The sequence below is a fragment of the Gambusia affinis genome, linkage group LG01 (genome assembly GCF_019740435.1).
Source record: "Gambusia affinis linkage group LG01, SWU_Gaff_1.0, whole genome shotgun sequence".
Lineage (NCBI taxonomy): Eukaryota > Metazoa > Chordata > Actinopteri > Cyprinodontiformes > Poeciliidae > Gambusia > Gambusia affinis.
The window spans coordinates 32,898,356-32,926,128 of NC_057868.1; the positions used below are offsets into that span (position 1 = coordinate 32,898,356).

Below are 27,773 nucleotides of genomic sequence, written 5' to 3' on the forward strand. Positions count from 1 at the left end.
CTGTGAGCCATTTTGAAAACAGACAAATTTAAAATATATTAGCAACAAATAGAGGTGGGAAATTATTGTCACTTCTCAAAAACACTGGAATTATAAGAACCTGAACATTTTTTTTAATCAAAGTTGGGATTGTTTCTTTTCCACTCTTGGTGCAAAGAGAGCATAAAGATTCTGTCTCCTTCCATCTAATTAGTTTACAGTGCAGCTCATTTTATAATACTTAAGCTTAAAATTTAGACTATATCAGTGAGAGATATTTTACCTTCACCTTTGCACTATTGTGAGAAATGCAAAATGTTGTGCTAGATTTAAACAGTAATTAATCTAACATTGTTCAACCTGCAGAATGTCTCAAAAGCTAAAATAAACTAATTTTAAGGGAATATTTTATACATAATCTGTTAAAACACCTCAACATTAATAAACTAAAAATGTATTATTAGACAGCTGGAATCTATACACCTTTTATTTTTAAATGTCCTTAAAGATCAACAATTTATTTCTATTTGCATGAGAGTAAAAAGAAAAAAAGGACTCAGAATATAAAACTATTTTATTTTTAAGTCAGACAAAAAAAAAGTTTATAAAAATAGTGAAATGAAGAGGCGTGTGTGTGTGATGGCGTTTCAACAGTCGTGCAACAGAAAATGTATTGCAACAGAAAATGTATTACTTTCCTTTTTCTACCCACATGAAGAAGTTGCAGCGCGCCTCGGGGTTGGAAGCGTGTCCCTGAGGCCGTCCACACACAAAGAACTGTTTGCCCATGTTTGGGCCGTCTTTTCTCACAGTACGGAGCACACAGGGCTCCCTGTGCACCTTGCAGCAGGGGGCCGAGGGCGGGCCGTGAAGCACAGACTTCCAAAACACAGATGATGCCCCCTTCTTGACATCTGATTGCCCCTCAGGGAGCCGAGAGGCCGGCTGTTTGGCCTTCACCGCGCTGCCCGTTTCTCCTGCGGCACTGCTGGTGCACAGCTGGGACGGAGCGTCAACAACAAGCTCAGTGTGTTCAGTCGTGCCGCCCGTTCCTGAACGCAGTTCACTGGTCGCGGATGCCTTTGACTTGCTGTGCGATGAGGTAAATTGGTTCAGACCAGGTGTGTTTTCACACGGTTTAACATCTGTGAGTTTGGGTTTGAAAAAAGAAAGGAGGTTACCCTGTGGCTTTGAGGAGGTATTTGTTGTCTTTGACTTTTTCCCCTTTGGGGCAGCAGATTCTGACGCTGATGGTCGTTTTTTACTATCGCCACCAAACGGGTTCATGTTCTCCCTCTTTTCCTCCTCTTCCTGGGATCCAGGTAAAGCTTCCTTCGACTTTTGGTCCACCTTCACCAGGAAGCGAGAGAGTTTCTGCTGCTTGCCGGCAAACTCAGGCAGGTAGCGAGTGCAGAGGGGAGGAGGTTTGGAGCAAGGAAGAAGCGAACATTTCAGGTGAGCCCAAACGGGACAGTGATCGGAGCCCTCCACCTCCGGCATAATGTCTGCCCCCGAAAACTGCTCCTGGGCCAGCCGGTGGTCCGCAAATATATAATCTATACGAGTGCCGTAGTTAGTCTGTCGGGCTCCAGTGAGAGTGGACCAACAGGTGAATGCGTTGGTACGAGTTGGGTGAAAGTAGCGGAAGATGTCTATAAATTTTCCCATTTGGACACAATCTGTTGTCTCTGATTTTTTATGATGTTCCTCCTCTTCCTCTTCTTGGACGCTACTGTACAAAAAGCTATTTAGCCATTTCCTCCCAGGATTCTCAGCAAAATCCTCCTGAGAAATATAAGAAAAACATTTGGTTATTGAACAGGAACAGGTAGAGTAATGGCGAAAAGAAGGTGCAACCTCTTTCTATTCCAGGAATTTATGATTCTGATCATTTAAATCTAACCTCAACAGAACAAAGACAAAGTGAAAATGAAAAAGCGGTGTGTCAAGCTAAGTATATCCTCGCTGGTTGTATAACAATTCAGAGGGAAAATAGCGAAAAGGTCTACATATGATTAAATGAAATGTTCCCACATTTATACGCTACATATGCATGTGGCAATTTGCTAATGTGTGGCACAAATTGTTTTTTCACAATGTATCAGAACATTCAGAGCCACATAAAGACAGTTACAAAGTCAGCTTTCTGTCACCTGAGGAACATTTTCAGGATTAGAGGACTAATGTCTCAGCGAGATCTAGAGAAACTCATCCATGCCTTTATCTTCAGTCGCATTGATTACTGCAACAGTGACCTTACAGGTCTACCTGAAAAATCAGACAGGTGATCCAAAACGCTGCTGGTCGCGTTCTGTCTAACCCTGACCCCTCAGGACTTTGTGTGTTTTATTTTCATGATTTAAAGAATTTTGAACTGTCTTGTTACTGAAATGTGCTAAGAAATAAATGTACTGATTGATTGAATGTCAAAGCACGGTTCTTTTCACCTCATATTCCAGTAAACTTGGTGTGATTGAGACCAACATTGCAACATTTGTTACACTTTCAGCTGGTGGGGTTTGGTTTTATAGTCCACTGTGTCAAACTAACAGAACCATTTGAAAAACCTGTTCCTCTCCTCGCCTGTGGTGGCGCTGTGCCAAGACCTACTGAAGGAAACGACATAAAAACCTCCATAGAAGACATGAGCGCAACTTCTTTCGTCATGAAATGTAAATAAAATGGAGTGGTGAGATTTTAAAGTTCTCAGGCTTTTTCTGGAGTCTTTGACAAATACTGTTACTTGAGTTTAAAAATGTACTTCCATCACAGCAGTTTTAAAGCTTTTACTTACAATATTTATTGGGTCACAGTGGTCTATCTGCTGATGAGAAGTATTCACATCTCCTAAAACGACAACATGGCTGGAGAGCAGAAAAGACAGTTCAGAAATTTAGTAGAAAGAAGCAGAAGAGTAGCAGAGTTAAAATTTAAACATTTTGTCTGATTACAACCACAAAGTTCAAAGAATTTCATTGGGATTTTATGTAACAGAGCAGCAGAAAGTGGAACATTAATTAAGTACAGCAGAAATGCTTCTGGAGGATTTCTCTGCCAGTTTTCACAACTAAAAGCAGAACTTTTTAACTATTCACCTCAGATTAAATGGAGATTTTATGTGAATTTAGGTCTGGACTTTGGCTGGGCCTTTATAACTCATGAATGTTTGAAAAACAATGATGCTTCCACCACCATGCTTCACTGCAGGTATGGCATTTTCATTGTGAGGCTCCGTATTGGTAATCTATCACAAATAGCTTTCTAAATGTAGGTCAAAAAGTTAATTTGTGGTCAAATCTGGCCACATCTCCTTCCATTATTGTTCTCTGCATAGCTTGTGAAACTGCAAATGGCTATTATTATGCAACTAGGTCAACGAAAGTCCACGATGATGCAATCTGCTGGGTTCCCTTAGTTTCCTTAGAAGATTTCTCAGCTATTTTGAATGATAAAGAGAGCATGATATATTATTTGATGACTAGGATCAACTGGAATGTATGTTTGATTGAACTGAAATTACATTTTTTGGTAAAGTGCTTCAAAACATAACTTGTTGTGAATTGGTGCTATGTAATGAAGCTGAGTTGAATTGTAGCTTTCTTTCTTGAAACTTTTCCATTAAGTTAAGATCTTTAGTGGTACATGACCATTTTCAAATTCTCCCACCTCAGCCGTGAATCTCTGCAGTGTTTTTTTTACACTGAAAACAATGTAAATAAAAATATCAATGGTTATGGTTGTAACATGACAAAATGTAGAAACAAGGGTATTTCTATCAATAACTGCAGCCAATTATTTATGGACAAACATTTAGATTTTTAACCTGAAGCTGGAAAGCAGTAATAATATCAAAAGAAAAGTAGTTTGTGTTGTAGTTGAAACGTTTGTGGTAAAAGCAGGAAACGCCTGTGCCAAACTCCTCGTTCTACACTCACCTCCCACCTTCTAATAACGCTTCGGCCCGACACTGAAGCAGCTTGTAGAACTGCAGCTTGAACTGCTTTCGCTCCGGCTTGTCAGGGTCAGCGCGTGGACAGTAGACATTTATTACAGTAACAGTCTGCTCTGTGTCTTGACACCTGTGGATGGGAAGCAAAAATAAAAAAATCAAGCACTGCTAAATTCAGATGGGTTGTTTTTAGAAGAATAAAGTTTGGGATGTGGTTGATATTAATTGATAACCAAAACATCTGAATGCAGAAACCAAATTCAGTCCCTGTTTTAACAAATTAATTTTTCATCTATCCATCCATTTTCTGTACACCTTTTCCCCTAGTGAGGTTGGGAGGGGTGCTGGTCTCCTAAAGTTTAGGGCGAGAGGTGGGGTACACCCTGGACAGGTCGCCAGTCTGTCGCAGGGCAACACAGAAAACATACAGGACAAACAACCATTCACACACACTCACACCTAGGGAGAATTCAGAGACCAATTAACCTAACAGTCATATTTTTGGACTGTGGGAGGAAGCCGGAGTACCCGGAAAGAACCCACGCATGCACAGGAAGAACAAATAAACTCCATGCAGAAAGACCCCGGGCCGGGAATCGAACCCAGGACCTTCTTGCTGCAAGGCAACAGTGCTACTAACTGCGCAGAAATTTTTTTTTTTTTTTTTTTTTTCTCCTACATTATTTTGTGCTGCGTGATGACGGCTCGCCCCTCATTATCCAAAAGCTGCAGCTCTTCACTTGAAAAGTCACGGTGGTCACCATAGCATCCAACAGCTCCTTCATGGTTGGTGAGCAGGCCTGTGAGTCCCTCTTCAGCAGCAGAAGGAGTGGCATTATCCCTGCAGTAAGTCGCAACACCTGTGAACACCAGGCATGGGGATAGAAGGTGTTGACATAAGTTTATGAACTTTCTTGTTCTGCAGGACCTATCTTTAAATAAACACAGCAAATCTTCTTTATCATCGTTTGTGTCATTTTTATGGCTGGGAATGCTGAATAGATGCGTTGTAAACCTGAATAACCGCTGCGTCCTCGACTGTAGCTGAAATACGAGTTGTAGCCGTCAACAATAGCCGTCCGTTCATCCAGCAGGTCTCCTGAAAAGCATAAATGGGTTTAACCTTTTATTATTTTTCGTAACAGAGCTCTGATTGGAGCACAATGGGCAGTCGCTTCTGTTTTTAACACTTACTTGTGACTTTTGTCTCCTGAACACAAATTATATCTGCGTCCAAGCTATCAAGAGCCATTTTTATCCCGCTTTTAAACGTCCTGATGCCGTTAATATTCCAGGTGACGAGCTTCATGGTTTCAGACTTAAACTAGAGAGCGGCAAAAAGCCACTGTGAAAAGCCGGATGTAAACCGGATGTTGGGGCCGACGCAAGCGGAAGTCTACTTTTGCCTTTTTATTTTTTGACACTTTATTAAAACGCTATTATTATTGATTTCAAGGTGCTTATGTTTAATATTTATTAATTATACACAATATATTTTCGGATAGAGACTGTAATAAGCACGACGCCAAGGTTGACGTTAGATTCTTAGCTTTAGCTTCAGAGTCAGTCAGTATATTGACTTCATTTATTTAAAGACTATGCAATCTTCAATCTGCTCTGGATTAAAATTTAAGTTACTCATAATGGCCAAAACTTAGCTGAATAATTTCATAGCACTCACAAAATCTTTAAAATTGAGATTGGTATTTGGAAGATTATTCTCTCAGAAAAGTATGAATAGTTTCTTGACACTGTAGATTAGTTACAAAATCGCAGTGTGTGCTTAAAAGAAACTGACAAGCCTTTTAGAATAATGTAGTCTAAGTCTAAACATGTTAATCTAAATTAATCTTAGTAACTCTAAGATTAACTGAAATAATTTGGTAGTTAAACCAAAAAAGATGAGAAAACATTACAATTTCAATGTTTTTAAGTGTTTATATATTCTATATTTCATTGTGGAATAAAATAAAATATTAGAACTTTGAACGATGACACACCTGTTCACGCTGAGTAATTTCCTAAAAAGACTACACAAGAACTGAGTTGTCAAAAATATTTAAGATTTTAAAAAGAGATAAATATGAAGCCTTGTGCAAAATATTTTAAAGACTAAAATAAGAAAATGAATACAAATAAGTAACATAATTACAAAAGAACAAATTCAGGCAGACATTTAAACATTTTTCAGTGTATAACTTTTAAAATGAATGCTTACAGTAGTTAATGTGCATGTTAGAAGAGGTTATAGTGTTAACTTCAAGAGAAGTTAAATCTTCTCTTGAAATGGCACAAAAGGCTGCGTGAAACCAGAAGTCTCACTTCAATATAAAATGTGGGTGTGTATCTGTCCAGTGTAACTTTGGCTAAAAATCATAATTAAGTGGGAAACATGCAGTTTTGACGTGTCTGTAGATTATTCAGAAATTTCACACAAGTAAGAGTATCAATACTTTCTTTATAATATTAGGTAACAAAGTCAAAAGAAAAATCAAACCACTCCTAAAAGTAAATATACAAGTAAACGTGCACTTTGTGTTCTTCTTTATTCACATGCAATGCAGAACTTCTCTAACAACATTATTAAAAGGTCAAGTGCGTTTACGCAATTTCGGAACCGATCACAGATACAAACATCCCATAGCTCTGTGGCTGCAGTACCCTGATGGTACATAAGAAGGCGCCCTTGTGCTCTCACGTTTTCAGCGCGCGTTTGACACTCGACCCTTCCGCGAAACGAGGGAAGCAGGTGGGTTGGGAGGAAGGGGAGCGGCTGTTCGCTAAACCAAACCTGGTACCGCCGCTAACTAACGTGATCAGGAGACCGCTGTTGCTGGGCGCTCCTCTGGAAGAAGCAAGGTGGCGGCTTTGTGGCGGCAAGCGAGCTCCACCGTTGAAATAAAACAGCGAGGTTAGTACGTAGTTTGGCTACTGATGGCTGTCTGACTGGGCTAATTAGCTTGTCTGATAGGATTCAACTGGGAGAGAAAGAGAGAGAGAGCGAGCGAGCGAGAGCTCTGTTTAGTTTAGTTAGTCCTCTGCTTTGAAAACGTATCAGTTGTAGATGCTTGATCTCCAAACTCTGCCAGTAAGTCAACATTATGGCTTAATTTGCTGTGTACATCACATTAAGCTAAGCTACCGATGCTAACAGTCTGGTCAGTGTCCCGTTTCTCTGTACCGGTGTCGTGTTCGGCTCTGTATCCCTGTCAGGCGATCTCTTATCACTTATGTAACAAGTTAGTCTAAGAGAATAAGTACGATACGATTGAATTCTTGTATTTGATACTAAGAGAGACTGCTTCGTGAGCTGGTAACATCAGATGCTTTCAGGATGACTAACTAACTACATCATCTGGGCGCTGGACAACAACCGGGGCAGCTGGTATATCCATCTTCGGTCAACGACTCCCCACGTCAAAGGAACATAAATCCACGTTGTTATTTATTTATTTTTTTAAAACAATACTTTATTCTGTAGCTGGCATCTGTAATTCCATAGTTTGGAAGTCAAAGTCTGGCAGATGCGAGAGGATTGAGCTCACCCCTCTCACTGCAATAATGGGATCCAGTTTCTGTCTGCCTGTCGCTGATGATCACAGGAGTCATTCATACCGAGCTTTAAATAATTTGAACGAGTCTAATGTGCTGTCTGAACGCAAACCCTTCAGTTTTACACGAGAGCATAAGCAGAGTCAGCGCCGAAACATGAGATGGACATGAAATGCTTACAGTTTGGTAATTTTAGACTTTAGCCTCACCAAGCAGAGGTTCAAGTTAAAACGCTTCCTAACTCAACTATTAACAATGTTAATGTTTACGATTTTAGTAAAGTTGAGACACTGTGTAAGCTTTACATAAAAACATAAGGAAATGATTTGCAAATTAAACAATAAAATGTAATAATAATAATAAAATGTAGCTTATTTGGTATTAATTTTGAAGTTTAAAATTTGCTTTTAACAACTGTCTATGAAAGCCTGGGATCTAAAGAAGCAAATTGGTAAACCTGTCGCAATAATACATTTTGCTGGAAGTTAAATTATCCCTGATGTTAAATGATAATATTGTTGTTTTGAGACCATTTTCAAATAATATAATGGTAGTGTTATAATAATGCAAGTACACCCTCTAAAAAGACCAACAAATTTTTAATTTCTAGCAAACATTTAACACTAAAACGGGAGGAAATTTTATATATCTAAAATAAATAAACAAAACGACAAATGAAATGGATATTGAAGTCTTTGTTAACATAATTTTACCACAAAATGGAGGCAAGTTGAGACCAATACACCAGACTGGAGCCTAATTTATCATGTAGTTGATTTATTCCTGCAGGCCTACTATGTGTTTATAGTGGAAAAAAACCCTTGAAACCCAACTAATGAACTGTAAAACCATGGTGCAACTAATGTTACCTTTTATGATGTGCTCCACCAGGTATGTAGGCATTTCTTATTGTAATTTATTTTTATTTATCTGGCCAGACAACACGATTCCACTCAAACTCTTCTTAAATCAGTTTTGTCTCTGGACTGCAGCGTTCACATATGGTTTCTTCTTTGCATGGCAGAGCTTTAACCAACCTTTGCGGATGGCTTGGCGGGTGGTTTACAGACAATTTGTGAAAGCCTGTCTAGCGTGTCAGGAGTCAATGTTGTGCCTCTCGTTTGCAGGGCGGTGGTTATGAGGGTAGAGGAGTAAGGGTGTGGCAGCGGATCGTCGGCAGATAAGCGCGAGGGCAGGTAAAGATGTTGGAGACGGATGCCGACCCGGCGGGTGGAGAGGTTGAAGAGGACGTGGAAGCAGACATGGGCAGCAGAGACTTGAAGGCCGAGGTGATGCGGCTCACGCTGGAGCTCCAAGAGGCGACGGAGGAAAAGCTGCAGGCCGCTCGGTACGGGCTGGTGGTGCTGGACGAAAGCGCTGCCCTCAAGGTGAAACACACGCAACTGGAAGAGGAACACGAATCCTTAAAGCTGGAGCTGCAGCAGCTCAGAGAGGTAAGACAAATGTGTTTGCCATCAATGTTTTAAGTGATACAACCATCAACGTGCTAAAATGTCCAAGGGGAATTTTCTCAATGATGACGTAATCATTTGATCCAGCATGTGTGATAGATTTACAGTGATGTGCTTCCATGACCTTTTAATCCCAGACTCAAAAGTCAGTAATCCTCCATTTATAAATATTGTTGTGTGATATAACTATAAGCCAACGGGATAGTTTAATTCTACAATGTTGGCAGAAATGCAAATAGCATAACGGTGCTGTCGCTGCTCTTACTGATAATTTGAATTTTCACAGCTGAGGAGCGGCTGGCAGCGTTTCTCAAAGTTGTTTGAAAATTCCTCTTTATATTTGCAACTTAATGAGTTATAGATTTAAATTTGTATTATTTATACTTTAGGAATTATTCCACTAAAATAAAAGCTTGGCTTCATTTGTGGCCTAAGAGGAAATGAAACCTTATCATGTAACGTCTGAGGCATCATGAGGATAGGATTATCAGGATGTCCACCTTTTGTTCAGAAACACATTATACAGCTTTATGGGTTTAATTAGATGCAAACAGTAAACTCTGTGTCTCCCTGTGAGCTCTGACTTTCCCAGGAGGAATCCTGAACTCTAGTGGCATTCCTGTTGGTTGGTTCCAACTGGAAACTCAGAAAATCTTGCTTCGTAGTGCAAACAGAACAGACTGTTAGTGTTTTGCTCTTGCTAACAATGGTTTCCACTGGCTTTTACTCTGTTTTTGACTTGATTTGTTGACAAGTTGGCATATTCCCATCAATATGAATAGTAACGGGTAACAAATACTTAAAATTTTGGGGCAAAAAATTTAAATAAAGTAACATTTTGGAAATTTTACTTTATGTGCAAAAGAAAATACTCCATGGTGTTAAAAATAATGTCCACTATCCATCGTACATGGCACACTTGGGGTGCGGCCAACAGAATCCCAGACAACTGGGAGTGGGAGTTAAGTTTCATCTGGACTTTGTTTAAAAGGCCCAATCCCAAATATTTGATCAGCCATTCCTAATACATCTTATTAATATGTGTATTTTAGACCCTTGAGTTCAGAAATAATCTGAAAGCCCAGCATACTAGCATGTGAGGGAGATCAACATACTGTAAACTGTATGAAGACGCTTGTGTTTTTGGGTTAAAAATGTGTAAAGTTAACAAGAAATCTTGAAAATATCACTTGATAATTATGTGTTATGTTGCAGAGAAACATAAAGGTATTTTTCAAACTCCATGTTAGGACAAGCTCTTTCTGAAGGGTCACATGCTTACAGAATTGTAATTCTTTCATAATCAGCTTAAAAACAATTTCTTGGATATTCTAGATTTAAGAAAAGCAGTGTGAACTAGTGCCTTCAATTAACATTATTATGTAACAACAAAGCGCTTTCCAGTGAAACATTTTTCAGTGTTTATTTCAACTGTAGCCATTAGTGTTCTGCTTCCTGATTATAGAAAGCTGTAAATAGATGCATTATGCAGCTGTAAGCCAAGCATTAGGCTTTTACTGTGTTTCTCGATCACCATAGTTAGGAACAGGACTATTAAAGTCTGCGTTTATTCCTATCTTTTTTTATGGATCTAGAATAACTTTGAGTTGTCCTTGATTCATCCATCAACTCAGTGACTTTTTCGCATAGATGCTTGTGAGATACTTCACGTTTCCCCCCCATTTTTCATTTCTTTTGTTTGTGTAAAGGCTTTTGCAGATTCTGTGAGCAGCCAGAAGCGTGCAGCTGCTGATGGAGAGTGTCGGGAAGAGAGCCTGCTGCAGGAGACGGCCTCCAAAGAGGCTGCCATGACAACCCGGATGGAGGAAGTTCAGGCCGAGCTCAAACAGACGCGTCTTGCTCTGGGCAACGCCCACGCCGAGCTCGACAGGCTGGGGGGGCTCTCCACCCAGCTTAAGAAGGTACGCTGTGTATCCACTAATCAATCCTGTCGGGGCCTCTTGTATTCAGTTAATGAATCAATATATCAACTTTCCAGTCTGAATTGAAAGTTTTGCTATGTTCTGTAGGAATGTGAATGTCTGGAAGCGGAGAAGAACCACTTGAGGGATGAAATGAAGGAATATAAAGTACGTGAGCTGCGTCAGCTACAGGACAACGGCGAGCTGGAGGAAGAAAATATCTCCTTACAGAAACAAGTGTCTGTGCTAAAGGAAAACCAGGTCAGCTGTCATTTTGCCATTTTTTTTTCCTGTTGAGTTTGTGTTAATTGTGTGTAAGTAACAGGGTTTTATTTTAACAGTATTATCGATGTGAAGTTTGTCAAAATTTGTTTATTTTCTCTTTGAATCCATTTTGTTTAGTCAGGAAGTTGTTTCACATTTACTGGTGTTTTAAGTTCTGCGAGGCTGCTCTTGGCAGTTGGTGGTTGCCATAGCAACCAGTAACTGGCAGCTCCTTACCCCTTCTTTTTCTGTTGCCATCGGTAACTGTTGGGCTGAAGCTGCTGTTTCTCTCTTGTTAGAATAGATACAGTGAACCTGAGTCTTTCCTATTATTTCTACCTCAAATAATAGGAAGAAAACAGGTTCGTATTCATTTAAAAACGACAATGCTAATGTTTTAACTTGGGAAGATTTCAGAAATCAATATCTGGTGGAATAACCAGGAGGTTTTCAGTGCTGTTCAGTGCAGTGGACTCTTAATGTTTTTTCCAGAGCTGTATGGTTTAAAAGTATGCATGCGAGAGTCTCACTTGTATGAAATCCACTGTGTTAAGTGTAGCATTTACACCACACTTAAAATAAGCAAAACTTTTAATTGTTTAACTTTTGACATTTAGAGATATTCTGACACTTAGTTTAAATTTGATACTGACTGACCCAAATAAATAAATGCTTTTTGTACAGAATATGATCCTTTTTTGAAGGTTAGTCAAGCTATCTGCTCGGTGTGCATTTAGTTGGGCTTAAACTGATTAATTACGATTTAGCAATTATTGAAATAATTGTCAGCTAATTTAATTATCAATTAATTGCTATCTGGAGTACCGTATACTAACTCAAACAAGGCCATTTACCACACAGTCAGAAAAAATATATACATACATTTTGCATTTAAGTAAAAAAAAAAAAAACTAAAAGAAAAACTTTTTGTAAATATGTTCTATCTAGATTAATTTTGCTTAGTCAAGAAGTTGTTTGTTACTCTGGTCTTTACAGTTGGTGGTTACCATAGCAACCAGTAACCATTGCCTCAGTAATGTCCTATCTACCTGATTAAAGTTTTGTAAAAAAGAAAATCTCCTATCATGCACCTTTTGTTATCCAATTATTAGTTGGTTGCTCCAAAAATGAGTCAATTAATCTACAAATGATCAAGCATACACTAAAGGAATGCTATGTTATTGTATTTTTGGCAATAAAATGCTTACTTTCTTACTTAAAAAGCAATTTATCTATTTTATTTGTATATTTTAATGTATTTCTAATAACTGGTTAAATGAAAGGCTTAAGTGGTTAAATGAGAAACCTGTGGAATGTGACAAATTTTTAATCCGATTATCTGAATAATCGATTACTAAAACAATTGTTTGCTGCTAAACAGTTAGCTGCTTTCCAGTTACGGCTCTGTCCTAAAACAGCTCAGCACGATTGCAGATAACATGTAAAATGTGTTTGGGGTTTATTTATGCAGGTAAAGATGTGGGTTTGCTTTAAATAGCCTGATGGGTCTGATGTGTTTACACAACCTTACAAGGATTTCCACCTGGGAGAGCTCTGTTTATCTGTCCTTGCTCCCTTAGTTCTGTTTTAAATAAACTGAATGAACCAGCTGCAGCACACGTCAAAGTGTAAAATATGTCTTCTCATACCTTTCATCTTAGCCACATATTTCGCCAACAAGGAAGGAGCTCTCTAAGCAGTCTGCCAAAAACTGGAATTTTAAGTATTTCCCTGGCATTTAATGGATCTAGAAAACAAACACGGAGTTTAGAAAAATACTCAAATTTCCAGATTATATTTCGAAATCTAATTGTCTGGAGTTCTGTATGTGCATTTGTCTGTTGGTCCGTCCAGTTAGACATAAATTAATTCATTTATTTGTCTCTTTTTCCACCCGTTTGCCAAACACTGATTAGTTTGCCCATTTTTCCATTTCTGCATCCTTAAATCTTGTTTACATGCTGTTTATCCGTCCATACATAAGTCCATCTGTTTACCTTTGCGTCTGTCTGAAAAGAGTGAAATTTGTAATGTTTTTTAAGACAATAGTAAGGAGAAATATGAGAATATCTGGTTGGGTGAAACTTTAGCTCTATTTAAAGAAAATACATGCGTTCTCTGGTTTTAGGTGGAGTTTGAATCAATAAAGCTTGAGCTATCCCAAAAGAACGAAGAGCAAGATGAGCTGCGAGCGCAGCTGGAAGAAGCCGCGAGGCTGAGGGAGATCGCGGAGCGGCAGCTGGACGAGGCCCTGGAAGCACTGAAGGAGGAGCGGGAGCAGAAGAACAGTCTGCGGCGGGAGCTCTCTGCCCTGACCCTCAACCCGTTCGACTCCGTGGGGAATCTGGAGCTCCATTTGGACCAGCTGGATGACAGTCAGGAGGAGGTCCACGGGGGGGAGGGTGACGCTCAGGAAGAGACCCAGGACAGCAGTCACACCAACGGATCTGCGCCCAGCTCCAAAAGCAACGGCCTCGTCCATCGCTACTCCACGCCGCGCAACAGCGACGTTTTCCTGCGCGCTCCAGCCTCAGGCCTGGTGTCTGACCTGCTGAGTGAGCTGCACTTTTCAGACAGTCAGAAACTAAAACAGCAGCTGCTACAGGTATGCAACAGAACCAGCCTTACTACTCATACAAATATTACCTTAATGTTATTGAAAAAAACTTTCCCATGGAGTTTTAGAGTTGGAGTATTGTGTAGGTTCCACTTTTTTGGGCTTTATGTCATGTTATAATGCCATTTCCTCATCAAAAAAGTTCATTCATGTTTGGGGAATCCTTAAATCTCTAAGCCCGGTAGTTGGGCAGTCATTCATCCAGCGGCCCGTCGTGTTTTTGAGTTACAAAATGTTTAAAGTTGGCAGGAAATTTTAAAATATCACTTGATAATTATGTTTTATTAAAAGACTGGAAGATAAACACAAACTATAAAATCTTTAAAAAATACAAACATTTTAAAAAGACGAATAAATAAGCAATGCTTAGCCTGGTGGGGGCACAAATAAATCCTGGTGGCCCACCAGGCTTATATTACACTGGGGGAAACCCTGGGTGCCTGAACACTTGCTCTCACGAAGTTATTTCCACTGAACCCCTTCTTGGAGCTTTCACCCCACAGAAAACCTCTCGCCGCACCTTCCCCTCTCAGCTCCTGCAGACTAGAGGCAGCATTAATTAATAATCACCTGGTGGAACTAGGGGTGGGTATTTTTTGTATCGTTTATCTTGCTTCATGGTAAATTTCATATTATAATAATTTTCCTAAATAAGCTTATTTAGGACATAGGAATGTTTTTCAAGAGCAACATTTGTGTTTGTGGAGCTATAATTGCTGTGACACACGGTTAAAGCCATAGCGTTACCTAAAAAAGAAACAATTCATATTTCTTATTGTCACTGAGCTGCTAAGAACAGTTGTAAACGGCATCATGGAGAAGCATTGCTGTGGTGACGTGCTGAAGATGGAGTGTCGGAAAGAGCAGGAGCTTCTTAAAGAGACAGAAGCCCAATTTCAATGCATTAAACGGCTTTAAATTACTTTTAAGTCACATTTGGTATATGCAGAAGTTTTACACTAGCTTAAAATAATAGATACTTTATTGAGCGATAAAATAGCATTATGCCTGGAAAATACAAAATACAACGCATTTAAATAAAAATACTAAATTAGTATTTGGTTCAGTAATGGCTGATTTATGTTTCTCTTGATGGTTTTCTTTTTATGTTTTATGATGGTGTGTTTTGTAGTTTAAAATATTTAAGAGTGACAAAAAAGAAGAATACCAAATATTTTTACACTATCATACTCTAGGGCTGAGCACATTACTTTTGAATAAAAACACACTTATTCATTCATCTTAAATGAGTACTTGTGTCTAAATATTGTGTCTGCTCTTGTCATCTTGTCTCTACCAAAACAAATCACTAATCTCATAAATCTGTAGATTTTAGATGAAACTCCTCTTTGTCTATTCAGGTTCAGTTAAAAACTAACATCCATTATTGTCCCGAGTGAGGAGGTTTCAGCACCATTTAGTCTGTGTGACTATGGAGCTGTTAGCTGGCACTTCCTGTTGGAAACCACATCCGCTCTGTGTTGCTGCAGGATAAGCACTGTTGCGTAACAACTGCTTCACTGAGAAATTTTAGTCCACTCCTAGTTATTGTCAACGCAGTTTCCTTCTAAGAGAATGTGTCTCGAATAATTAAGAACATATTGAGTTGTCCCTTCTCTTTGTTTGGAGGAAATACATTATGTATGATGCACTTAAGTTGGGGGGTTGGGTTTAAAAGCTCCTGTCTAGCAGATGTTTTGTCTCTGGATCTGCATCTGGTTACATTAAAAATGCATTAAGAGGAAGAGGGAGGGGAGGTCTGAGAAATCATCCTTTCGTTTTCTTCAAATAAATAAAGTCAGTTTGAATTATTTGAATGAAAACTGAGTGGCTAGAGTTTTTTTTTCTACTGATGACATTCGCATAGAGCTTATTTTAGTGTTGTAGTTTGGCCGCCAGCCAGCAGAGGGCGCCGCCGGTTATCCTGACGCGGAGCCGTAGACATAGAAACAAAGATGCCGGATCCATAGCATAGAGGGAAATAGAAACGGTCCAAACGGATATAAAATGCACTTTATGCGGTTCTGTTTAGAAATATAAACACGCGACAAATTTCTAAAGTTTAACAGCGCTCATTCAGCAGAGCGCGTTTGCTTGTCATTCAAACATTATTGATGTGCTACGAAGCCGAGGATATGTTGAAGAAAACATGGCGCCAGTAAGCATGAATTATTTTTGAGAGTTGTTGTAAGTTAATGCATTTTAAGGAGCGAAGTTTTAACATTCCTTCAAAATCCACCAGAGACTGTACTAATCAGGGACGGCTGGTATAAGTGGGCTAGTAGGGCTAAGCCCTCCCTGACATTTACAATAAAGTTGTTAAAATAACTTAAAAATAACTACCTAAAAATAAATACATTTTATTAATAATGTGTCACATTTTGTTACATTTTCAACAAACCGCCTGGGGAAAATCCCGGGGTCTTTAAGAAGGGCTAACTTCTGACAGCCCTATTCAGCGTTATGAGGAAAAGTTGTTGGAGTGAGTTTTTGTTTAAATATGGTAGGCCTCATTTAAAAACATATTTTATCTTGTTTCATTTTTATCAGTGTGATTGTGTCCAGTGTTGGGAAATTAATGCAGGGGAATTAATTTGGACAACTGCAGAGACTCTATGCAATTGGTCTTTGGTATGTTTCCATGGTTGTTTTCTTGTTTTATGGTTGTCCATATCAGGTTTTCTCCTTATTTTTCAAATTGTATGCGTCTCTCTTTGGAAATAGAAAAAAATAGGAAAAAAAACCCAATATATATATTGGCCCACCCTTCAAATACCACCTGCCGCCAGCGGTACTAGTATATAAATATCTCTGTTAATTCTTTTCATTATTTAATTTTTTATTCAGCAGCCTGAGAGGTTTCTGTTTTTATTTCATTTTAAAAATATGTCTAAGTTTAGTAATGTAAGAGCCACAATTGGCTGTTTATTCAGTCAGTATTTAACACAAAATAATGGTAAAATTAATAAAAAAAAATTTGAATAACATGAACATTTTAGCCCTTTGATATGGAAAGACATTGGTTTCTCTATTAATCGTTAGTTGATCGATGAGATAAAGCAACCTTAAATTAACTCGTTAATCGATTACTTGCTTTCCTAATTTACATTTTTAAATGTTATTTGTGTGTATTTTCAGGCAGAAAGGGAGAAATCCAGCCTGGGTAGCAAAGTGGAGGAACTGCAAATGCAGCTGATGATGTCCAAACAGGCTCTAAGTCAGCAGGAGGACAAGGTTGGCACTCTCACTCAGCAGCTGGAAGCCGCGCAAAGTAGTGTGCATCCACACCCAGAGGCAGAGGAGAGGCAGAAGGTGGAAACTGGAGAGGACGGCAGTGAGGGCTTTGACTATGAGGTGGACACTAAGAGCAAAGAGGTGCTGGAGGCACGAATGCGCGCGGCTAGCGAAGAGCTTCTGAAGCTGCGAGACGAACTCTCTCAGGCGGGCGCGCGGTACAACACCCTCGAGCAGAGATACAAGCAGGAGAAGGAGCGATGGCGGGGTGAGGCCCAGGAGCTGGCCGACAAGATCCGGCAGTGCATCAAGTCCAGCAAGCAGGATCAGGAGCGCATCGGCGAGCTGGAGAAAGAGATCGGAGCCACGCGAAAAGTGGCAACTGATTCTGAAGGGCATCTGAGCGTCGCTCAGGAGGAGCTGTTGGCTTTCTCTGAGGAGCTGTCCAACCTCTACCACCACATCTGTGTGTGCAATAACATCACCCCCAAACGGGTCACCCTGGACTACTACCGGGACAGTGCTAGGGGTGGTGGCGGAGGAGGAGTGCGAAGGTCACACCACGTCTTCGCCCAACACAACGCTCAGAAGAAGCCTCGGACAAACGACATGTTCATCTCCAAAGCTGCGGCGCTGCAGTTCATGGGCGAGGTGGACAGCGCAGGATCCAGCGCAGACTCGCTGACCTGTCCTGGATCCCCCACTCTGGATTTCAGGGACCCGTCGAATGTGTCCAACCTGGTTGCTGTCATCCGTTGCCAGATCAAGCACCTCAGGGTAAGAGGGCGGTGTCTGAGACGCATACGTTTATTTGTACAACGCATTTCAGCAACAAGGCAGTTCAAAGTCCTGTACATCATAAAAACATCAGTCATCAATTATGAAACAAGTAATACACATATTAAGATAATCAAGCAGATGTACATAAAATATATTGATCGGTGTTCCAGTTATTATGAATCAAAGCCAGCAGCTCTGATCTGGTGGCTGTTTAGCCTTGATTTAGAGTAACTCAGCGTTTCAGCTGAGTTACTCTAAATCAGATTTCTTGATTTCTTGATTTGTGGTGATAGAAGCTGAATGCGGCTTCTCCATGTTTGGTTCTGGTTTTGGGGATTCAGAGCAGAACCAGAAGACCTGGAAGCAGATCTTTAATGTATTTTGTTGCTGAGCCATTCAGTGATTTATAAACTAACAGCAGCATTTAAAAGTCTATTGTCTGAGCTACAGGGAGCCAGTGGAAGGACTGTAGAGCTGGGCTCTTGTGTTCTATCTTCCTGGTTTTAGTCAGAACTCCAGCAGCAGCATTTTGGATCAGCTGCTGCTGAGGACTAATTTTTCAGGCCGACCTGTAAGGACACTGTTGCAGTAATCAATGCTGCTAAAGATAAACTCATGAATGAGTTTATCTAGATCTGGCTGAGACATTAGTCCTCTACTCCTGGAAATGTTATTCAGGTGATAGAAGGCTGACTTTGTAACCATCTCTATGTGGCACAGAAAGTTCAGATCAGATCTCTAGTTAATTATTGTAATAACTGAAGCTGTGCATTGACTCTAGATTGACCACAGATAATAACTTTAGTTTTTCTGGTTATCTGGTGAAAGTTCTGTCACATCCACACATTGATTTGTTCTAAGCATCCTTTTGGTTCTTGTATGAATTCAGAGTCACCTGGTGACTTTGTAATGTAGCATGTAGATGGTAAATATGAGGGGTCCCAGGACTGAACCTTGTTGGCAGCACCAGCTCACCTCTTACAAACAGGACTAAATCATTTCCAAATCTTATTTTCTGACTGCTACTAAAAGTCAGGCTGATATTCAGAGTGAAAGCTTTTCCCCCCTGTACAGATTTCCTTGAACCTGACATTTTGTTCAGACAGCAAATGTTCTTGAGCGCCTCTCAAATCCAGCGCCTGTTCAGGGCTGTGCTGACACGTGCCTGCATGTGTTTGTTTGAATGGATCGGATTACCCGGGGTCAAAGTTGAGTTGTGGCCTCAGGAAAACACAATCCTTTGAGCAAACATTATCTGAAACACTGGAAAGCTTAAATTAGTTCTTTCTCTGAAGTGAAAAAGATTTCCATACACAAATTAAGTCTACAACTGAGGGTGGGCATTTATCATGATAAATTTCTTGTCATGTAATCGTTGTCTGGATAAATTCAGATTAATGTTCAAACTGCCCATATTGTCAGCATTGTTAGTTTTGCCATTTTCTCCACAGTTTGTTTCAATAAAATTTAAAATATCATTAAAGTAAGTTACTGTGACTGGTGACCTAAATGGGAACGTTTCTAAAGAGTAGCATTTGTGTTAAGGAAAGTCACAGACATTCATTTACCTAAATAAATAAGTAATGAATAGTTCTTATTGTCACATTTATCTGTATCACAATAACAGTACAAAATATCATGACGAAACTTAGTCCAAATCGCCCACCTCTACTCTAGAAATTTAAAAGTTGTTGCTGAATATATTGTAAATAATATAGTGATTTGTTATTTTAAGAAATTTAATAAAATCCATTAAATCATTTTTCTTTTTCCCTGTATGCGTGTCCACTCAGGTGGCTGTGGACCTCTGCCGTCAGAGAGGAGCGATGCCGTACTCTGGGCTCAGCAGCAGCGAGGAGTCGGAGCGGGATACCGAAAGCCTTTTGGAGGAAGTCCTAAAACTCAAATCCCTTCTCAGCACGAAGAGAGAGCAGATTGCAACCCTGCGGACTGTCCTGAAGGCAAACAAGCAGGTAAACGAAGCTGCAGCGCTTTTCCTCGTCTCTTAGGTTATTTGGTTATTCCAGCAGCATTATCCGTCATTTCAAGCTAAACTTTTGTGCAGAAATGTGATGAATATGTTATGTATAACCCATAGACCCATGTGTCCCAAACTTTTTTCAGGCTCAATAGACTTGAGTTGTGTTGGCAAAAACAAATATTTTCTTTCAGCCAGTAGATAGCCGAACATAAATAATGTTATTTTAGGTGTTAAGATGCAGTTAGTCAGCGTGGGGCGCAGCGCTGCTCACCGCCTCAATGCTATTTATCATAATAGCATTCAAAAACAAAAGTTCTACGACTCATCCTTAGAAACTTTCCACCATAATCTTCAGGCTTTCTTTTTAGTGACTTGGTCTTCAGTCATTTATTCATTATTATTTTTAAATGCAATCCTTTGGTTAGCTAACTGTAGCGTCACACTTTGAGCTAACGTCATGGCCAATTAGCAGTTATTATGCGGAGCACAGTTTGAAAAAGACTGCCATAGACGTATCATCATTTCTTCCAGGAAGCATAATAAGCCATATCACCCTACTTCACCATGTTGGATGCATTGATTGGCTGCCATCTGATTGACTAATATGCATATCACCATCATCAGGTGTACCTAATAAAGGGGCCAGTGAGTTTCCCTTTTCCTTAGCACTTTGAATACTGAATGATTTTTAGACTTCCAAGAGCTGAAGTCCGCTTTCTCCTCCACTCGTTTATCTCATCTGACCAACGTCTGTTGTTTGTCTCGGTTACTCCAAACACTCTCCAGGGGACGTTTTTGTCTGGATTTGATATATTCCAGGTTTATTTTCACGTCACACAGTTAAACTGATGATGCTGTTACTGGTACAGACTCTGGGCTCAGGACTCCTGTTCGTCTATAATAAAATATTCATAATACTGCAGTAGTTTGTCTTTACTATCAGTGCACTGGACTGATGCAGATTCCTGCTTAGCTTGGCATCATCAAGGGCTTTACAGTCCTCATGCCCTGCTTCCTGTTATTCTGGTACCAACAGAACACCTTAATGTTCTGTTTGAACAAGCGACCCGCTGCTTTTCCTGATGTCAGTCAAACGGCATTCATTTATTTTTAGTCTGAACTGCGGCACTCTGGTTCAGTCGTTTGGTTGTTTATCATATTTTTTACTATTTTTTTTTAATATATTTGTTTGCTTCAGTTGGTAATTGTTTTTTTTTTGCAGAGCTTTTACCAAATAACTCGGATAAAAAGCTTTGTTTGTGTTGATGCCAAAACCACAGTGTTAAAGAAATGCACCGCTGATTTGTTGGTAAAGTCTCAGAAAAGCAAATATTGTTGTTGCATTCTATTGTTGTTGTTTGTTTGTCTTTTTAAAAAAAATGTTTGAATGAAGCCATTAAAAACTTCTTACTTCAATGTTCCTACAGCTGCTTTTCAATTTGTGTTTCAAGATTAGGAAAGTGTTTGATTATTAAGTCCTTTAAAATGTTTGTGATCAAACTGCACGGTTTTGTCTTAAATGTAATCGGTTTGATGAACTGCCTAAATTTTGAAAACATTAAAGTTAAAAACAGATATTTTTATACAGCCAATAAAGACGCACACACACTGTGTAGTTAGAATTACCAAAATAATTTCTATTTGCTAAATGCCAGAAACCTTGGGTAAAATTTTATTTTTTTAAATTGTTTTTGTAACTTTGCATGTTAAAGCATTTAATTTGATCAAGAAGGTAATTTACCATAAGGCCATTTGTTTCGATTGTTTCAACGGAATGAATATCTATTATTCCTAATAGACTTATTGAGCCCTATAATTGAAATAAAGGTTGCTTTTATTTTATAGTTTAAACAAAGTTATTAAAATTGGGGGATTTTTTTGGTTGAATGTTTTGTTCTCAGATCAGTCTGGTATTTGAGGTGTGTGTGAGATACTTCACTAAATAAAATTTTGTTATATTTTAGTTATAATTATGCTGCAGAGTACTATCACAAAATATTAACATTAATAAATAATATCATATATATTGGGAGTGTTTTCTTTAGGTCATTTGTTTGTAACTGTAACGTTGGTGCTGGAAAAGTTTGAAAACCTTCATTTGCTTGAATTTTACTGTGTGAACGGTGCACAAACCTTGTTTAGATGCTCGATCTTGAGGTCGTTTTTGTTTTTGTCGTTGCAGACGGCTGAGTTGGCTTTGTCTAATCTGAAAACCAAGTATGAGACGGAGAAGAGCATGGTGTCGGAGACCATGATGAAACTGAGGAATGAGCTCAAAGCCCTGAAGGAGGACGCTGCCACCTTCTCGTCTCTCAGAGTCATGTTTGCCAGCAGGTAAGGTTTTTATTTCTTTTATTACCCGCTATAAGAACCGAAAAAATATTTGTAGAAGTTTTTCCTTGCACTAAATGCTTTGTAAAAGCACTCGTTAGTGGTTAATGAGCTTACCGTTCTTATTACACCCGTGCACGCTCCTCGGCTTCAAGTGAAGATTATAAGCCACATGCTCTGCCTTGTGCGGGGAAAAGGACTTGTCCTGTTCAGGCGGGTCATGTTAGGGAGGAAGAGGTCCGAACCTTTGCACGAAACGAGTAAAACTCAACAAAACCAAGATCACCAAACTCTCCCTCACTAAACACCTCTGCTCGATTGGAAAGCAGTGATTATGCCAATGCAATAAACTAGATAATTCTCAGATTTATTTATTTTTATTTATGTAGCAGGTGTCGAAGAGCTCAGAGGTTCCTGGACGAGTATCAGCTTGTCTGGTCCATTTGCAGACATTTATGAGCTGCTACTTGATTATCCTTAAGAAGGATTCAAGAACAGACAGTAATCAAGGCCAGCTGAAGTCTGATCCAACAGATTATAGCTTTGGAAAAGGTTGTGGTTCAAGCTTAGATTAGTGGTGCCACCATGTGGAGGGATGCTAGAACTGCACATGGACGACTCGCCCTCCATTTCCTCCTCCTTCGCTTTGTTTTGTCTGTGGTTCTAAAACTCAACAAAATGCTGTTAAAGATGGTGATGAACATATGTAGCATCATAGGTTTTATAATTGTGGCATCATTAATTTCAATCCTCCTTTTGTATAAAAAAAAAAAATCATGAATGTTTAGAAATTCCTGAAGTGATCAAAACATCTTTTTTTTTGTCAAACATTCCATTTAGAATTTTTTTTTGCACGGTTGCATTCCACAACGTCACTAAGCGAAGTCTGAGATTGGTTGACGCTCTGCGTTCGTCTGCAAAAGTCCAGATTTTCCATCTACAGCATTTTCTGTGTTGGAAATGCCCCTTTATGCAGCATAAGTTGTTGTTTCAGTTCTCCTACGTAATTAGCAACATTTCAGATTCTAAAAGTCGTCTGATTTGCGGTGCTAGTTGGTGTTTGTTGTAACACACTCACTTTGTCTTTAACCGGACTGTTTTTGTGTCCCTTTTGATGAGCTCCTGCCCGCCTGTTTGTGCATGCTGCATGTTAACCCTGTCCACGTCTTTCAGGTGTGATCAGTACGTCACCCAGCTGGACGAGATGCAGAGGCAGCTTGCCGCTGCTGAGGACGAGAAGAAGACTCTTAATTCCCTCCTGCGCATGGCCATCCAGCAGAAACTGGCCCTCACTCAGCGTCTGGAGGATCTGGAGGCTCCTCAGGCCCCCCGCAGCCTGAACAGCAGCCCCCGGCGCTCCCGGGCCAAAGAGCTAGCCGCCAAGTCGGGCCGGGCCTCCCGCAGCCCCCGCAGCAGCCCCGGCAGGCCCCAGCTGAGGAGCAGTCCGCGGGCCAGCCCCGTCCTCGGCAGCAGCGTCCCCGCCTCGGCCACCCACCACTTGCGAGCTCTAACCCGAAGTCTCCACACAAGCCCTGTAAGAACCTCCTCTTCTCTTTCTTCCGACAACAGCTTTCACACAAGCAGCCGGTCCCACGGTGGCCGGGGTCTCCCAAGAGATGCCACCTTCATTAGAAGTCGTAGTATCAGTGATGTTTTTAATACGGAGGTGAGTCATAGACGTTCTCTGCCTCGTAAAGACTCCACCAGTTCTTTGAGCAGTGACTTAACAGTCAGTACGAGTGATAGACGAAGGGCTGCGTCAGGCCGGAGAGCTTCGGTCCCTGTGCGCCAGGACACTTTCATCAAAACTCGCATTGCTTCTTCCTCTTCCAGCAGGCAGAAGTCTGCTTCCTCTTCACATGCTGGTGATCTAACCTCCTCTAAAGCTTCGCGTGTGTATCCTAACACAGCTAAAGCATGGGGCGAAAGCCGGCAAAACCCTGACCCAAAAACACACCTGGACGCCTCTGTGAGGAAGAAGCAGAACCGCTCTAAATCTGTGCAAGGAGCAGCTGCTAGCAGCTACTCGTTGCCGTCAGAGTCGGTCCATTCACAGCCAAACTCCAGATACTCAGCGGCCCAAACAGTCGCGGCTCTGTCTGCTCACAACCCGCCTGGTAAGCCCAGGATGAGCGGAGTCTGCAGAGAGTCTAGAGGCAGATCTTCCACCGCCGTAAACAGAAGCACAGAGGAATCGCACAGTGCTGCCAACAGGAACTGTGGTAATAAAAGTCAGGCTGCACCTTCCAGGGCCCGGAGCTCTCATTCTAAATGCTCTCGCAAGAAAAAGTAGCAGCTTTATGATTAGAAAGTTATATAATATATGAGACGTTAAATTAGCTGCTTTGTATGTCTTCTGTTTTTGTTTTTTTGCCTTTGTTTTGGCTAGAGATTTGTAGGTTTAACTGGTTTATTGCTGATTGTTGCATGGCTTGTAGTGACTCGTAAACGTTTTGAACTTTTCCACATTTTGTCAAATTACAACCACAAACCTCTATGTGTTTTATTGGGACTCTATTTGAGACAATTTCTTAACTCATTTCTACAAATTTAGGCTTTATGCATCAAAAGGCTGAAATTTTTGCCCGTTATTTGCAAAATATCTCAGGGAACTACAGTTTTCACCCCACAAAATGACAAATACTTCAACATCTTTTACAGAGAAGATTTTTTTTATTTTGTAGTGTGATTTGCAATATTAGTTTTGCTTCATGTATTGCAATTTCCTTCTACTCTTTTGTAACATTTTTACGTGACTCGCGGTGAACTGCAGATCTGATGTTTATGGACGGAGTTGCAAGAAAAAGTTGCTGGCTTTCATGACCTCCCAAAATTAAATCCTATTGAGAATTAAATTTATTTCTCTCTGCTGACACCAACATTCTGCTTACAATTAACACAGAATCATATAAAAATCAGCAACTTAAATTTGTCGCTTTAAGTCTTTTAAAGCGATAAACTCGGTTTTTAATTTTTAAGACCGTTCAGACTGAGATTCTCAAGAAAGGTTGCAAATGATTCATTGGGATGTGCATTTTTAGATTAAAGAGTTACATTCTAAACATTTTTAAAAAACTGTAAACATTGGTTATTTGTTAGCTTCATCAGCTTATTCCATTCAAAAACGTATGTAACTTTTTTTTTTTGTGCAAAATTTGCTCCGACATTTTTCTTTTTACTTGCACAGACTTCTGTATCTCACCAGTGTGCTGGTGGAGACTCCATCTTCTGCTGGTTGAACATGTTATTTGAGTGCTGCTGCCCCCTAGTGACTGGAGGCTTTATTGTTTGAGCATGAACAAATGCAAGGCAGTTTTTTTTTTAGGTTTCTATTTGTGGAGCTGGAATGAAAGTGATCTATTTCTATTTTTATACTTCAGATTTAATTTTTCTTTTTTTTTTTTTTTTACATAAAGTCTTCATAAAATACATAAAAGTTTGTGGTTGTAACCAAAACATGGATGTTGTAAGGATGGTTTTGCGAGTAAATGTAGGATATCTGCTTGTCATTATCATTCACTCTCATGTCATCAGTTCTTTTCTTTCTGATTAAGTTGAACTTAATGTTTTTGTTTTGTCTCTGTCTCCCCCTGTTTCCGTAGCGCTGAAACACTCCCACCATCACTCCAAAACCCCTCTGCTCCATAAGGACCAGTCTTCATCTTGTGACTTCCCCTCCACCCGGCTAATTCCTCCATCCTCCCTGCTTGACCTGAGACATCCTGTCCATCCCAGATATGGCGCTGCATTAATCCCTCTCTGCCATGGAGTGAAAATAAAATCTGAAAAGATGAAAGAAAAAAAATAAATAAAGACAGAAAATCTTCCATCCCAGCCTCTTGGTGTGGAGAAACCTGCATGCATCCTGGAGGAGGATGAAGAGTTTAACCTGCAGCTCATTTCTCTGACTGTGTCTGTTTTGTCTTTTTCAATGCCGTATATTGTGGTGAACCATCGACAGTATTTATTCCATAAACAGAATCTTTCTGGTACAGTATTTCCTATCCTCTGACTCGGATTCAAGGCTGTGATCTGTTCTCTGGAGGCGTTATCGTCCTCACACCCTCTTGCCTTTAACCTGGCAACCTTGTCCGGCCTCTTTAGCGTTCTTTAGCATCAAAAAGACATTAGCTCCAGGGTTTCCCCCCAGAAAACTGGCTAAGCCTGGTGGTTTGGCGCTAAGGCAGTCGTTCATCCAGCGGCACGTCAAGTTTTTGAGTTAAAAAATGTTTAAAGTTGACAGGAAATTTGAAAATATCACTTGATAATTATGTGTTATTGAAAGATTGGAAGATTAATACCAAAACACCTACTATAGTCCTAAAAATGCAAAAAAAAAAATTATTTCAAAAAAACTTAAATAAATAAGCAATGCTTAGCCGGGTGTGGGCACATGTAAAGCCTGGTGGCCCGCCAGGCTTTTAAAGCACTGGGAGAAACCCTGAGCTCGTCTGGAATGATTGTTTCTTAAAATGAGCAGCAGAGATTTACCGATGGATCTGTTGTCGTTTAACCTCCTACTTGTCTTTTTTTTACTTTCTACTTTCCTTGCCTGTCAGCTACACCCTTTAACTAGAGGTCAGTAAACAAGATAGTTATGTGTGGAAATGGATCAGCCATAACGTCACCGCCTCAGGTCAGAACCATAAATATTCAGATTGACAGTTTGAGAAGTCGTCAGTGGAGGTCTTACTTTACAAACTATGCAGACTGGTGCCTATTTCCTGCATGACTTCTGGTTCAACACTAGCTGCGTTTCCATTACAAATGTGTGCAAATCTTGAATTTTACTTAGTAAAAAACCTTCTGATGTCTCGCGTGGCGAGGTGGGTCGGCTAGGCCTGGGAACTTTGCTAACACACATTTGACATTAAAGTTCTTGGAAGAATGGTTTATCATTCGGCCAATGGTTGCCAGCTGCGGATGACATTCGCACCGGTGGACCTGAGAGTTTGAGTTTTGTCCCCATACTTGGAAAAAGTAAATATGTGATTCTTCTTCTGCCTTCAGGGACCCTCAGCAAACATTAAAAAACTCAAATAAATAAGCAATGCTTAGCCTGGTGGGGGCACATGTGAAGCCTGGTGGCCCACCAGGCTTATAAAGCACTGGGGAAGCCCTCAGCAGCACTAGCGACGTTACCATGGAAGTCACATAAGATGGACCTCTTGTTGAATGCCTTGGTCACCAAGACCATGTGGAAGAGAAAATACATTTAATTTATTGAATTAACACCTGGAGTAAATAGAATTTTTGATTTCAGTGTTTCCATCACACACATGAATAAGTTTGTTCATGCAATAAGTCATTAAAAATTCGGCCGGTAGCGCTCACCATGTATCATCAGAGGAGACGTTGGCGTGACAAACCTCTGCTAGGGAGCGGCTACATGTGCAGCATTTTTGCAATTTTATCGAAGAGTTATAGAGTTAACATTTTCAAATGATAAAGCTTTATATGACACTGTGAGAGATCTGGTGGAGCCAGCTGCACATTGTCCACAAAAACCAAAAACAAACTTATCTTCCTGCTATTTCCTGTCGTCATCTTCATCGTTTCTGCCAGTAGTAACATCCGGTTGTTGATCACGTGACTTGTGTGATGCAAATACAAGTCTTTCCATTGCAGTTTTGTGAATTGCACTTGCAAAAACTTTATCAAAAAATGTGTTGGTTTTTTTTTTTCAAAATTG

The 27,773-nt window shown here is 40.0% G+C and overlaps 2 protein-coding genes across 3 annotated transcripts; one reads left to right on the top strand and one right to left on the bottom strand.

Moving 5' to 3' along the window:
• Positions 1-535: 535 nt before the first annotated feature.
• Positions 536-5,314, bottom strand: apex2 (APEX nuclease (apurinic/apyrimidinic endonuclease) 2). Its single transcript, XM_044130827.1, has 6 exons — positions 5,123-5,314; positions 4,944-5,027; positions 4,608-4,788; positions 3,915-4,058; positions 2,774-2,843; positions 536-1,764 (listed from the first exon to the last, which is right to left on the bottom strand). Exons 1-6 carry the CDS (start codon positions 5,235-5,237, stop codon positions 670-672), a joined length of 1,689 nt encoding a protein of 562 aa, XP_043986762.1. The 5' UTR covers positions 5,238-5,314; the 3' UTR covers positions 536-669.
• A 1,315-nt stretch (positions 5,315-6,629) lies between these two features.
• zgc:162200 (uncharacterized protein LOC558638 homolog) lies at positions 6,630-26,191 on the top strand. 2 transcript variants are annotated; one of them, XM_044130839.1, is made up of 10 exons: positions 6,630-6,839; positions 8,608-8,934; positions 10,662-10,874; positions 10,983-11,135; positions 13,267-13,743; positions 16,894-17,766; positions 19,563-19,742; positions 21,933-22,084; positions 23,255-23,615; positions 25,684-26,191. In XM_044130839.1, the coding sequence occupies exons 2-10, from the start codon at positions 8,683-8,685 to the stop codon at positions 25,687-25,689; spliced, it is 2,667 nt and encodes an 888-aa protein (XP_043986774.1). In that variant the 5' UTR covers positions 6,630-6,839; positions 8,608-8,682; the 3' UTR covers positions 25,690-26,191. The 2 variants fall into 2 exon arrangements, with proteins under 2 accessions (XP_043986774.1, XP_043986784.1); XM_044130849.1 differs by having other exon boundaries at positions 6,658-6,677.
• Positions 26,192-27,773: the final 1,582 nt, after the last annotated feature.